Raw genomic sequence first — 14,447 nt, forward strand, 5'->3', positions numbered from 1 at the left:
GAGTGTACCGAATGAAATCAGAATGTCTCTGTATTCAGTTGTCTTTCAACTGTCTCCAGAGTTATGAGCATCCCTTTGAACTTGGATGTAAATCTGGGCTAGGATTGTAGTCCTGTGTTTCAGGCCTGTTTGATTCTTCTATTTCTCTTGTAATAGGTTTTTTTTTTTGTCTATTAATGAGTACATTGAGCTGGATTTCATTCATCCATATGACATTCACATTTACTGTCAATCACTGAGCTTAAAGAGTAGAGGTAAAAACACTGTACAATTCCTGACTGAGAGAAGCTTTCAACTGAGTGCAGTAGGCAGATGTTTCTGACAATTAAAATTATGGAATTATAATAATATATGTACAAAGTCCCACTGAAATGCAAGAAGGAAGGATAGACTGCAGCAAGCATAGAATAAATTTGTAATAGAGCAGGTGATATTTAAATCTTGTCTCAATTCCCTGCATATCAGACCATATTATCCTACGGACAAGTATAAAAGCATGCATGCATACAAATACCTGGTATGTTATGGGATAAAATTGTTTGGTTGTGACTACATCATAGCATGTCCCAAGGCTTTTTTAAGGATCACGGAAGCTGAGAAAGATAGGTAAAATGCTTCTTATAACAATTCCTGTTAATCTATACACTGAAATTTTAAGTAGGAAATTTGGATTGTAAAAAATTTGGTTTCAATTGAGCAATCTGGTAGTAGACAGTTTGAAAAGCAGAGGTTAGTTGCAAGCACTACATAAGGCAGACAAGAAATGACAAGGGACCAGATTTTAACATTGAAACCGTAAGAGAAATAGATATTTGAAATAGAATTAAGGTATATTTTAATCATGATTTAGAAACTGAAGTTTCTTTTTTTTTTTGGTTTTTTTCGAGACAGGGTTTCTCAGTGGTTTTGGAGCCTGTCCTGGAACTAGCTCTGTAGACCAGGCTGGTCTCGAACTCACAGAGATCTGCCTGCCTCTGCCTCCCAAGCGCTGGGATTAAAGGCGTGCGCCACCACCGCCCGGCAAACTGAAGTTTCTTAAATAGAAGTTTGATTAGGAAGAATAAAATCAGTGATCTCTTATACAATATGCTGACTATAGCAAATAATAATAATAAATGTATTATATACTTTAGAAATTTCTAAGAAAGTAGATTCTAAGTGTAGTTACCACAAAGAAGACATGTGAAATAGTAATTCAATAATCTATTGTTATTTAAAAACATGCATAGTTTAAGACATATTGTACATATTAGTCTTAATAAACAACTTTTATTAAGTAAACAACATAGTTAAAAGCTTCCAATGAAGAGAAGCATATTAGAGAAACAGGGGCCACTGTGAGAGGTGAGAGTTTCAGCTTGGGCATACTAGTGGAGGGTTATTTTGTTCACACGGAAGAGCAGGAGGCTCAGAATGAGACCCATGGATCTACTGTGAATGTGAGACCTTTGGGGGGCTCTCTGGAGATAGAACTGAGCTTCTTAAGTCATTCCACTTTAATCAGAGCCCTGCATCTAGAGTTCAGAGGAAAGATAAATGCTCAGGCGTCTGTAGAGGAGCAAAGATTGCAAAAGCCATACGATATATAAAATTCACCTAAGAAAGCTTCTGAGAGGAAAAGACAAAGAATTAAACTAAAATAGTGGGAAACACAGACTTGGGGTCCACAGTTTACAGACCAGATATTTGAATTCAAATTCAAGATAGAAAAAGAAATGGATACATTAGAATCAATGCAACCTGATATTAAATCAATATGAGTGAGAGAGCAAAGGAGTGTGTGTGTGTGTGTGTGTGTGTGTGTATGTGTGTGTGTAAGACTGAAGCCAAAGCTATTGGCATTAATACTATTATTGTTGTTTTTAATGGTACTATTGATTATGATAATGGTTAACATTTATAATAAGTGTCTGTGTCTCTGTCTTTAAGACCAGCTCCATATACCATAGCCTTTGCTGAATTCAAGCTGACAGCCACCATGAGAAAGGCTTCTTCCTCTCCCCTCCTAGCACTGTCTTTCTGGTTGGATTTGTTCATAAATTCTCCAGACTTTGAAGTCACAACCTTTCTTTCATGTGTGATCAGCTTCACACCTTGTCTTTCTTTGATCTTCTAGTAGTTTATGTTTCTCAGATGCAGGTGAAAATGAGACAAGGTGAGATATACAGAGGTTTCTTAAGAGAAATATCTGTAAAACATTAGGGTTGGGAATTAAACTAGAAAAGGTGGGCAGAACCCTCAAACTGATGGGGGTTGACCTCACTTCAGGAGAAGAGGAAGAAAAATTGGATCACCAAGACCGCAGACTGTAGAACAGGAAAATAAAAATGTACTCAAGATCATGGGAAGTCTTTTTAGACAATTACCATTTGAAGGTAGACCGTAGTCTCTCACCATTAAGCACTCATTGGCTAGGGAGAATCTAGGAAGAGTGGAATCAATATTTACACAGAGATGAGCCCCAAATAACAGAGGTCATCTGTGCATGGCCATCACAGTTACTGTCAGTGACTCATGACACTTTTTCCTGAGTGTTTTACTGGCATATATATTCTAAATCATGCAAAAAAGGCTCAGTATGTGAAGTCCCACACCACTATTAATTATTTAATTGTGACCAAATTGTATCCCAATCCCTTTCTTGATTACCAGTGTATCGTTGTGTCCTTAACACAGAAGATTACTTTCCTAAACACAGTCATATTTTGCAGCAGTTCCTAGTGGGTTTGTTTGTGCTTGTGAGTGCAGTACCCGCAGAGGCCAGGAAAGGATATCACATCCTCTGGAGCTGGATTGTTATGAGCTGCCTGACATAAATGATGAACTGAACTTGAATCTTCTGAAAGAGCTGTACATGTTCTTGACTTCTGAGCTATCTCTCTAGCCCCTTAGTTGATATTTTGGGCTTTTTCTTTGAACTTATCTCTCGAGTTCAAGATAAGGCTCTCAACAGATTGTTAGAGCAACCATAGAATGCGTGTCTGGCTTTCAGAAAGATGAAATCAAATTAAGTTTTCATAGAGCAGACATGATAGAAGGTGGTCTGTGACTCCATAGAAAGAGGAAGAATGACATCTCAAGCTATTATGTGTGTGCCTCTTCTCTAACCATGACCACTCCAATTAGGTTTTGAGATAACCCTCTAGCCTGAGACCTATTTCTGTATGATTAATCTACTTTGACTTTGGGTTCCTTATCACAGCAGTCAAATGACATTGACTAATGTCTGCAATCCATAAGTAGGAAACTCAGAAACGTGAAATGGGCTGCAGGGCAAACAAGCAAGGCCCGTGTTCTGGGGCTACATTGAAGAGGAGCCCTAGGGCAAGGCGCTCAAAGAAAGCAGGTTTTCATCTAGCAGCCATTAGTAACCAAGAGTTACTAAGATCTGGTTACAGGAAGCAGAGTATTAGAGAGACATCCTCACAGAAACAAGGAAGAAGTTGGTATGTGCAGTCCAGTGAGAGGAGAAACATAGGCCACGATATCTGAATTGATTGGAGATATGATGTTCTGAGGATGTGATTCATTCATGTATCCAATAAACGTCACCAGTTATCCACGATCTCTTAAGTGGTTCTGTATTTTACAGCCTAAGAGGGGGCTCAAGGTCATGTGTGACAATGTCAGTGTGGAAGTGTGGCAACTGCTGTGCTACAGAGAAGGAAGGCAGCAATTGTCTAGGGAAGTCGGAAGTCATAAAGTGAGTAGATGGCACATTGTTCGATTATGAAATAGTTTGTCGGAAAACAGTGCAAATTAATTCTTCCCCCAGAAAGTATCACAGTGGCTGTTTCTTTTGAAATGAATGATCTGAGGGATTTATTCAAAGAGGGGGCTTAGGAAATAACCAAACATACAGCTTATCTGTTTCATGTCTCCTAAAGGCTCAGGTGACAGGTGAGGTAGCCATGAAAAATAGTTCTGTGTCTTCTTCGGCCGGATGAACTGTTTTAACACATAGTTCTCAACGTCACCAAGGCCAAAGTTAAAATGCAAGAGATAGTTGGAAGTTTTAATTTTTTTCAATATGGCCTAATCATACCAGACAGAGAAGACTAGACTTAAACACAGCTCATTTCAGTATGTTCTGGTTTAACCTTGAACTCTTACTGTCTTGGGTTTAAAAAAAAAGATACAGTGACAAAAGGAAGCAAAGGAAGAAAGAAGGGAAAGATAACCCAAGCTGCTTCTCACATTGTGGTGGAAGTCAGCCAAACATCTAACCTTCTGTGGTTTCTCCTTTTTTACATTTCATTACTTTTTTGAATATCTTATTATCACAGACATTTTTGAATAGAGCCTCCAAAACATTTCTTTGATGTTTTAGTTAGTTTTCCATTGGTGTAACAAAATACCTGAGACAAGATGTTACCGGAGTTTCCAGGGTCAAAGCCTGGGCCTTGGCAACTCTAACAACCTAGGCTTGGCTATCCATCTTCAATTAGTCAATTGTACAGAGACATAATCATGAAAAACAGAAAAAGGCTTATTCAGTGTGGCCACATGGAGAAGAGAAGCAAAGAAAGAGGCACATTGACCCTTCATGTCTCTCTTTGGGAACCTAACCTGAAGTTTAGATTTCTTCTTTTAATTCTTTCTATGATTTATTTTTATTTGTTTGTGTGTGTATGTACACACACGTGTCTGTGTGTTTGTATTGGTGTATGTGTATGTGTGAGTGCATGTTACATGTGTGTATTGGAAGCCAATCGAAGGAATTGAATTTCCTGGTGTTGGTGTTCCAAGCAGTCGCTAGCCACCCAGTATGGTTACTGGGAACCCAAACTTGGGTTCTCTGCAAGAATAGTTAAGTGTTTTTATCTGCTAAGCCCTTCCTCTAGCTTAGAAATTTAGGTTTAAATAGAGAACAATAGATATACACAACAGCAATTATCTGTCATTGGTGTGTGGTCTTACCCATCAACTTCTCAGGACTCTGCACAATCTCTTTACTGGAGCCAAGTCCCTTTCAGTGGCTGGGGAAAGTTGGGTTTATTTGGAACAGTTCTGTCATTTGTCTGATAACCAAACAGGGGGTACACAGTTCTTGGGGGAATGAGTTTCCAATGTATGAATTCAGGGGGAAATAAGCAAACTATAGGACATAGGGAATGCCAGGGACTCATAGGAACTTTTTTTTGTTTCGTTTTCTCTCTCTCTGTCTCTCTCTCTCTGTCTCTCTCTCTGTCTCTCTCTCTGTCTCTCTCTGTCTCTCTCTGTCTCTCTCTGTCTCTGTCTCTCTCTCTCTCTCTCTCTGTCTCTCTCTCTTCTCTCATATATTGCTTTTCCAAACACAGTTTCCCCTCCTAGGCATATAGACCAAACATGACATGACAAGTTGCAATAAGACTAGGCACAAATCCTTATATCACTGTTGGGTGAGGCAACCCAATAGGAAGAAAAGGGTCTCAAAAGCAGGCAAAATAGCTAGACATCCCCTATTCTCACTGTTAGGAGTCCCACAAGAACACCAAGATGAATAACTGAAACATATATGCAGAGGGCCTAGGTCAGTCCCATGTAGGCTCCCTGACTGTTGGCTAAGTCTCTGTGAGCCCCTATGAGTTCAGATTAATTGATTCTGTGGGTCATGTTTTTGTGGTGTCCCTCTGGCTCCTGCAATCCTTCCTTCCCTTTTGCAGAAATTAGTCTGCTAGTGTACTATTTTAGGCTCTGATTTCTAGTATAGCAGAGTATCATTAGGGATCATTTCGTTGATTACTTTTTCCCAGTCAATTTGACTCTGTCCCAGGTCTCTGAGTTATCCAATCTCTGGTTGTCAGGTGTGGGCTCCCTCTCATGGTGTGGGTCTCCGGCTACACCAGTGGTTGGTTGGCCACTCGCACAAGTTGTGCACTACCTTTACCTCAGCACACCTTGCAGGAAATAAGCTGTAGATCGAAGGTTTTATGGCTGAGTTGGTGTCTGAGTCCCTCCATTGGGAGTCTTGCATGGTTATAGAAGATAGTTTGTTCAGGCTCTATATCCGCCATTTCTGGAAATCTTTGCTAGGGTCACCCTGGTAGATTCCTGGGAGTTTCCATTCCACTAGGTTTCTATCTCACCGCTGAAATGTTCTCTCAGTTCCAGTCTCTCTTAGTAGTCCCTTCCCTCACTTCTGATCCCTCTTGCTCTCACTGCAACCTGCCTCCAGTTCGCCCACAAAATCACTTCTATTTCTCCTTCCCAGGGTGAATCATGCATTCTCCCCTTGAGCCCTCAATGTTACTTAGCCTCTTTGAGTCTAAGGATTATAGTATGATTATCTATTACAGATAATATACACTTATAAGTGTGGACTTACCAGGCTTGCCTTTCTGTACCTGGGTTACCTCACTCAGGATGATTGTTTATTTAGTTCCATCCATTTGCCTACACATTTCAAGATGTCATATTTTTTAACAGCTAAGTAATACTAAATTGTATAAAATGTACCACATTTTCTTTATCCATTCTTTGGTTCAGGAACATCTGGGTTGTTTTCAGTTTCTAGTTATTACAAATAAAGCTACAATGAACATAGTTAAGCAAGCGTCCTTGTGGTAAGATAGAGTATCATACCCAGGGATGGGATAGCTGGATCTTGAGATAGATTGATTCCCAATTTTCTGAGAAACTACCATATTGATTTCATAGTGGCTGTACAAGTTTTGCACTTCCATCAGCAATGGAGGAGTCTTTTTCTTGCTGCACAACCTTATCAGCATGAACTATCATTTGCAATTTTTACCTTAGCCATTTTGACAGATGTAAGATGGAATCTCAAAGTCATTTTTATTTGCATTTCACTGATGGCTAAGGATGTTGGACCATTTCCTTAAGTTTTTTTTTTTGTTGTTGTTGTTTGAGATTCTTCCATTTAGAATTATCTGGTTAAGTCTGTACCCCCCTATTTAATTGGATTATTTGCTTTGTTTATGACTAGTTTCTTGAATTCTTTATATACTTTGGATATTAACCCTCTATCAGATGTGGAGTTGGCAAGAATCTTTTCTCACTCTGTGGGCTAACTTTTTGTCCTCTTGACAGTGTCCTTTGCCTTACAGAATCTTTTCAGTTTCATGAAGTCCCATTTATTGATTGTTTATCTTGCTACCTGTGCTATTGGTTTTCTGTTCAGGAACTTGTCCCCTCTGCTAATGTGCTATCCACATTCTCTTCTGTCAGGTTTGGTGTATCAGGTTTTATGTTGAGGTCTTTGATCCATTTGGACTTGAGTTTTGTGTAGAGTGATAGATATGGATCTATTTGCATTCTTTTACATGACAACATCCAGTTAGTCTAGCACCATTTAACAAAGATGATTTTCCCCATATCTATGGCTTATTTATCAAAAATCAAGTGTTCAATAGGTGTGTGGATTCATTTCTGGGTCTTTGATTTGATTCCATTGAACAATTTGTCTGCTTTTATTTCTAATACCATGTTGTTTTTAGTACTATAGTTTTGTAATATAGCTTGAAATTGGGGGAGTGATACCTCTGGAAGTTCTTACATTGTCTAGGGTTGTTTTTTGCTATCTTGTTTTGTTTTTCTGTTTCAAATGAAGTTGAATATTGTTCCTTCAAGATCTGTAAGAATTGTGGTGGAATATTGATGGGGATTGCTTTGAATCTGTAGATAGCTTTTGATAAGATGACCATTTTTATTATGTCAATCTTACTGATCCATGAGTGTAGAAGATATTTCTCTCTTTTGATAACTTCCTCAATTTCTTTCTTCAAAGGCTTGAAGTTATTGTCATCTAGGTCTTTCACTGCTTGGTTAGAGTTACCCCAAGATATTTCATATTATTTGTGGATATTGTGAAAGGTGTTGTTTCTCTGATTCCTTTCTTAGTCTATTTGCTAGTTTGTCATTTGTATAGAGGATGGCTACTAGTCTTTCTTTCTTTCTTTCTTTCTTTCTTTCTTTCTTTCTTTCTTTCTTTCTTTCTTTCTTTCTTTTGTTAATCATGTATCCAACAACTTTCCGGAAGGTGTTTATCAGTGGTAGGAGTTCCCTGGTAGAATATTTGAGATTGCTTATATATGCCATAATATTATCTACAAATAGTGATACTTTGACTTTTTCTTTCCAATTTGTATCCCCTAGCCCCCTGTTCTTGTCTTATTACTCTAGCTAGAACTTCAAATACTGTATTGAACAGATATGGAAAGAATGGACAGCCTTGTCTTGTTCCTGATTTTAACTGAATTGCTTTGAGATTTTTTCTATTTAATTTGATACTTTCTATAAGATTATTGAAAATTGCCTTTATTATGCTTAGGTATATACCTTATATTCCTGATCTACCCAATAATTTTATCATGAAGTGGATGTTATATTTTGCCAAAGGCTTTTCAGCATTAATGAGATGATCATGTGTAGTTTTTCTTTCAGCTTGTTTATAAAGTAGATTACATTGACATATTTTTGTATGTTGAATCATCCCTGCATCTCCAGATGAATCCTACTTGATCACTGTGGATGATCTAGCAGAGTGTATCCACCGAAGTTGGGGGTGGGGCATAATGATGAGAAGGAGAATAAATATTGGGGATAATGTGGGGAGGCACCTAGAGAGTGAAGGAGATGTCCTGGTGGCTGCCCTATCTGGAGTTATGGCTGCTGTGTGTTCCCTGGTCCAGCAGCCAGTCTCTGTTCAAGTTCTCCTATCTGTTCTTTTGGCACAAGAAGTCTATTTCCCTGGCTGGCATAGCGTGTACCTGTTCTCCAAACTGACATGGCTTGCACCTGTTCTCTCGATAGACCAGCTTAATTAACCTTAACAAGATAGATTAAAACCAAAACTAACAGGGACAAATTAGCATCCAAATGATTGGCTCCAGTTTTTTTTTGATTAATTTTAATTTAAAATTTATTTCAATTTCTTAATATTGGGTGGGTCCCCATGCCTTGGTGTGCCTGTGGAAGTCAGTGGATAGCTTTGGAGAGTCACTTCTTTCTTTACTTCTTTACATGGGTTCTGGGATCCAACTCGGGTAGCCACATTTGCATTATACTTTACCTACTGAGCCATCCTGTTGAAACTTCTTCATTAAAGTTATGTTTTATCCTTTGTCCATAATGTTAAATGGAATCTGAGGTCTCTGGTTAAGTCAAAAATTTCTGCTTGACTTCTTATTAGTCTGAAAGAGAACTAAATATTTGACTTCCCTAAGTTTCTATGTCCTTATCTGTGAAATGAAGGAAATCTTGTTCTAATTCAGTGGGGAAAGGTATAGAAATTACCACAACTGAACAATGATGAATAGAACATAGCCAGGTTCTGGTAAGCAAAAACAAGGAAGCCAGGCTAAAGCCTAGTCCTCATCACTAGGTCCTGAACAAACACTCAGCTTCTTTACTTGTAAAAAGGTATGGTCATATTTCACTTCATATGTCTGATGAAGATTAAAGTAACACATTTTAGGAAGGTGTAAATAATAGACAAATAACATGTCTCAGAATAGAATCATCAAAGGATAAACATCCACAATTTTTTTTCCATATAGGTATTATATTGATATGTTTTCAAATCAACATGTCTATACTAGGTCTTTGCAAAAATGGTTGCAGAAAATTGATTTTATCATCATCTTTTACTTTGTAACTCTTCATGAAAACTAACAGCACAAATTAGTGGGTTCACTGTGCCATTTTCATTAATACATACATGCATATATACAATATTTATGCATCGATTATAGAAAATATTTTGAATTTTAGAGAAGAGTCACTTTTTCAAAAGTGAAAATTTCACACCAGAATAATTTCCTTAAGAATTTTTCTTATATATCAGGTATTATAGTTCATTTTTGTTTTTAAAAGATCTGTCATTGTAATATTTCCTAAAATTGAGACAAATGCGATTTATGTGTGCTGACAAAATTAATATTGAATGGTCTACTTAGTGATTGTGCTTCAGTTTTACATTGAGATAGTTACTACCTTTTAAATTTAAAATAACCTTCACACTAATGAAGCTCTAACACCCTTTAATCTTCTATTTCTTTGCAAGATAATAGTTGGAGAAACTGCCGTGTTTTGCCTACAGTTAGCAACAAGGGATTTTGAAAACCAGGAGAAAACTATTTTAACTGGAGACTGTTGCTATATAAACCCACTGGTACGCAGAACTGTCCGATTTCTTGGTATGTATCCATTGACTTACTTTAATATAATAATAATCGTATATAAAACAACTTTTTTTTTATTCTTCTTTGGAAATTTTTTTTATTAAATTAATTTATTTAATTATTAAAGATTTCTGCCTCTTCCCCGCCACCACCTCCCATTCCCTCCCCCTCCCCCAATCAAGTCTTCCTTCCTCCTCAGCCCAAAGAGCAAGCAGGTTTCTCTGCCCTGTGGGAGGTCCAAGGACCACCCACCTCCATCCAGGTCTATTAAGGTGAGCATCCAAACTACCTGGGCTCCCACAAAGCCATTACGTGCAATAGGATCAAGAACCCTTTTAAGATGACCTAGGATGTGATTTCCACATTAAGAAGGAAAGACTGTAACCCCTGAATATTATTTTTTTTTAGAAAATAGCATGTATGCAATTAAACTAAATGACTTAGTGTGTGTATAAAGTTTCAGAATGAATACATGATGAGTAATATTATCCTGAGTGGTGACGTGGCACAAGGAGGAATATCATATTTAATACACTGTTCTCCTTGCACTAGTCCTGAGCTGGTTTTCATGGAAACTGAGTTATAGTAACATTTTTGTTAGAAAACAAGAGACACTGATACTTTAGTGTTCACCATGAAAAGGTCATCACTTAACAAAATGGCAAATTGCTAAGCATCCTTGTAATTCAATAGAAATGTAGAGAAACCCAGTTCTATTGGACACCCAAGTTTATTGTAAATTATCACTTCCTGGTGTGTTAGATTAAAATGACCACAACTGTGTGTATTAAAAAGCATGCAAGATAAATTTTGATGAACACTGAGAAATTCACCAAGGAACCTGCAACTTTTCAGTGTGTGTCTCATGTTGTGGGTCTCAAGATGAAAGCTTTGGAGACAGAAAACAGCACACTGTTCTGTAGCTGCTACACGAGAGACGAGACATAGAAGAATCAGGGCCATAGGCAGCTCTGAAGGCTAAGGGTCTTTATTTGGAAAACTGAACTTTTCACTAGCATCAAATTAGGTATCTCCAAATCCCCCAGGTATCGTTTGAAGGAATATTATATAAAATATATAAATATTTTTTAATAAATAAATATTATGTAAAATGATATAAAATATTAAGATTTAAGTTATATACATATATATACCTTAAAATTTTTTCTTTGTATAAGTAATGTGCTCTTGACACATTTCTCTTTGAAAGCGATCCATTTAATAATAAAATAAGTAATGATCAATGGCATCTGTGGCATCTCAAAACTAAAAGTACTTGAAATCAATACTTTCCTAAGAACTATTGAACCAAGTCAGTTGTGTTCTTGAAGAAAACATTCTCTGCATTGGCCTGCATTTGTGAAGAACATGTACCACAATGTAAAGTGTGCCCATTACTCGACATGTTTCTTACTGATTATATACATTTTCTTTCATTTCATTCCCATGGTGACCTGAAGTTTCAAATCTGTTGTAAGAAAATGAAAGCCTGTTACTAAAGCCACACTGCATAAAGAGATTGCACTTTGCATAGGTACTCTATGCTTTCTGTCAAAAAGGTGGGTGTGCCTATGAGATCCCACTTCAAAAATGATCTGTGCCATCAACAGCAATACCGGCTTTGGACCTGAGACACTGACATTTTGGTTTTAAGACATATTCAGGAACTTTTCAAGTATCAAGAGACATTTCTATATTCTTCCCAAATATTTCTATATTAAACAAGGGACCTATTAACACTAGATGAAAAGAGCAGTTTAGTTAAGAAATGAGTACATCTTAGCCTATATTTCAAAGGAGCACAGATGTGGATACCAGTGCTCAGCTTTGAGGCTTTTGAAGGACAGCTTATGTACGCTAGCATCTTATTGGCTTCAGTTTGCTACCTTCTCTGCCTCTCCTGAGTTTCTGCCTTTCATAGCCTTTCCTTGGTGTGATTCATGGCAACTGCTAAGAATCAGGAAAGGAATTCGTGCTGTTTTCTTTTGAAACTTAAAATAGAAAAATCAATGTTTCTATCACCTTGACATTTGGATACTCAGAGTTTTGTTATGTGTATATTTTTGTGCATTAGAAATCTTACATAATATTTTGAAGATAAAAAATAATCCATGGGTCTAATACTGGAAAATTATTTAATCTTTTGCAACTTTCACGATGACTTCCCAATACAACAGCCAGTCGTGATGGAAGGCTTAGAAAAACAAACAGTTCCAAAATGTACAACTAAGAAGAAAAAAACATTTATTTATGTAAATAAAATCAATATGGTTTTTCAATAGGCCAATTCTTTGAGAAATATTATTTTGCTGTAAGCTTAAAAGTCCTTGGAGATGGAGAAATGGCTCAGAAGTTAAAAGTACATCCTGCTTTCTACCATGATTTGGGTTTTATTCTCAATGCCCACATCCAGTGGCCCTCAACCACCCATAACTCCAGCTCCAAGAGATCTGAAATGCTCTCTTCTGATCTCCATAGAAACCTGCACAGATGTGGTACACAAATACACACTCAGATTAACACATACATGCCATATAAAATAAATAAGCCTTAAAAGTAATCAAAATAAAATGAAAATTCTAGTTAATTTTATTACCTGAAATTAGAAACCAGTGCATTTCTTCCCATCATAACCATATCTTTGAAGGTTATGTTTTTTGCATATCATTTTTGTTGATGACAAAATTTGTTATAAACAAAACTTTACTTACATTAGTGTGATAAAAATGTCAAAAAAAAGAAAAAAACAGAGATTGCTAACATCAGTAAAACACGATCCACTGCACCCTCTTAGGGGTCTATCTCTTTGTTTCAAAACCTACATCACCCAAACATAGTCTCAGAATTTAATTTCTTCTTTTGTCTTATGTCTCATAAACATACCATGCATGAAAATGTAGCCAGTGGAAGAAAGCTCAATATGTTAAATAATTTAACACCCTAACTTAGTCAAGGAAGAAACTAGGGAATATGTAAAATGAAAAGAGCTGAGTACGTGCACGTAGGGAATGTGTTATAGTTACTAAAATATTTTTATATTGAATTGTTATAGAATACTTTTTTAATTAAAGAAGAAGAAAGCTAACACTGTTTTCTTTCTTCTCCAGGAATTTATACGTTTGGACTGTTTGCTACAGATATCTTTGTAAATGCTGGACAAGTGGTCACAGGCAACCTGGCTCCACACTTTCTGGCCTTGTGTAAGCCCAATTACACAGCTCTTGGGTGTCAACAGTACACACAGTTCATCAGTGGGGAGGAAGCGTGCACAGGCAACCCAGATCTCATCATGCGAGCAAGGAAAACCTTCCCATCCAAAGAAGCTGCCCTCAGTGTCTATGCTGCCATGTATCTGACGGTAAGGAATGATCAGCAATGCCTAGTCCTTGGGATGTCTTTTCCCTTTCCCAATTATGAAATTCTTTCCTGCACTGTAATGAGAGTTGACTAGAGAAAACTAATATTCAATCTATTCTTAACGATTGCTGGTTGTACTGTGAACAATCTTAATGCAGCTGGTTCTCTTGAGGTCATGTGTGGGTAGCTGATTACATTAAAAAGTGTTGCGATTGGAATTTCTGTTTGTAAATATATTTGCCTTTATTCTTAATAAGACTTAACGGAAACAAATTTGTTCTGTAACATTCCCCACTAAGTTCTAATAGCATAATTTAGAGAACTGTCTGGCCTCCTGGCTGCCTTCTCAAGCTCTCAGATTGCCTGGCGCTGGGAAAGAAGGGACTCTTATTTTAGAAAACGCTTCTGTTATTGGTAATTACGTCGTCATAAAGTCTCAATCAGTATTCTGATATTTCCTCACCAAACTAACCAAAATATCTTTAGAAATTACGTTGTCCTTTTATTCTTCAGTATTTGCCATCGTTTTGGTGAGAGGAGCCAGGCTCTGAGTAGAGGCATCCTAAGACCTTGAAGTGGGGATGAGCAGTCACAGCTGATTTGTGTTACTGACAGCAGGGAAGGAGAAAAGGGCAGCCTTGGCAGGGAGAGCTTGACCCCAACGTGCAAGCCATCAGCTTTCTCAGCTTCACCAGGAGGTTGGAGTTGTGGGCTTGAACTCCAAACTTGTTTTCTGTGGGCTTGACCATAAAACGTGGTGAGAAACACAAAGGACATAGATGTCTTTGGAGCCTCTTCTTCTCAGTGGCTCCCAGATCTATTCCTTTCTGGTTTCACCTTATCAAGTAAAGGTTTGTAAAAAAATAAAAAAATAAAAATCCGGCCCAGTCTAAAACCATATTCAATTATTTCTAGTGACTTGGAAAAACTCGGGATTATTTTTACACTCCAGAAGCTCTTTGACGG

At 37.4% G+C, this 14,447-nt stretch overlaps 1 protein-coding gene across 1 annotated transcript in view; it reads left to right on the plus strand.

Moving 5' to 3' along the window:
- The window catches only part of Plppr5 (phospholipid phosphatase related 5), a 102,501-nt gene that overhangs the window by 32,051 nt on the left and 56,003 nt on the right, over positions 1–14,447 (plus strand). Inside the window, exons 2-3 of the mRNA XM_057793346.1 lie at positions 10,007–10,139; positions 13,232–13,482. Coding sequence (XP_057649329.1) covers positions 10,007–10,139; positions 13,232–13,482 — 384 coding nt within the window. The remainder of the gene's footprint in view (positions 1–10,006; positions 10,140–13,231; positions 13,483–14,447) is intronic.

The sequence above is a fragment of the Chionomys nivalis genome, chromosome 18 (assembly GCF_950005125.1).
Source record: "Chionomys nivalis chromosome 18, mChiNiv1.1, whole genome shotgun sequence".
Classification (NCBI taxonomy): Eukaryota; Metazoa; Chordata; class Mammalia; order Rodentia; family Cricetidae; genus Chionomys; species Chionomys nivalis.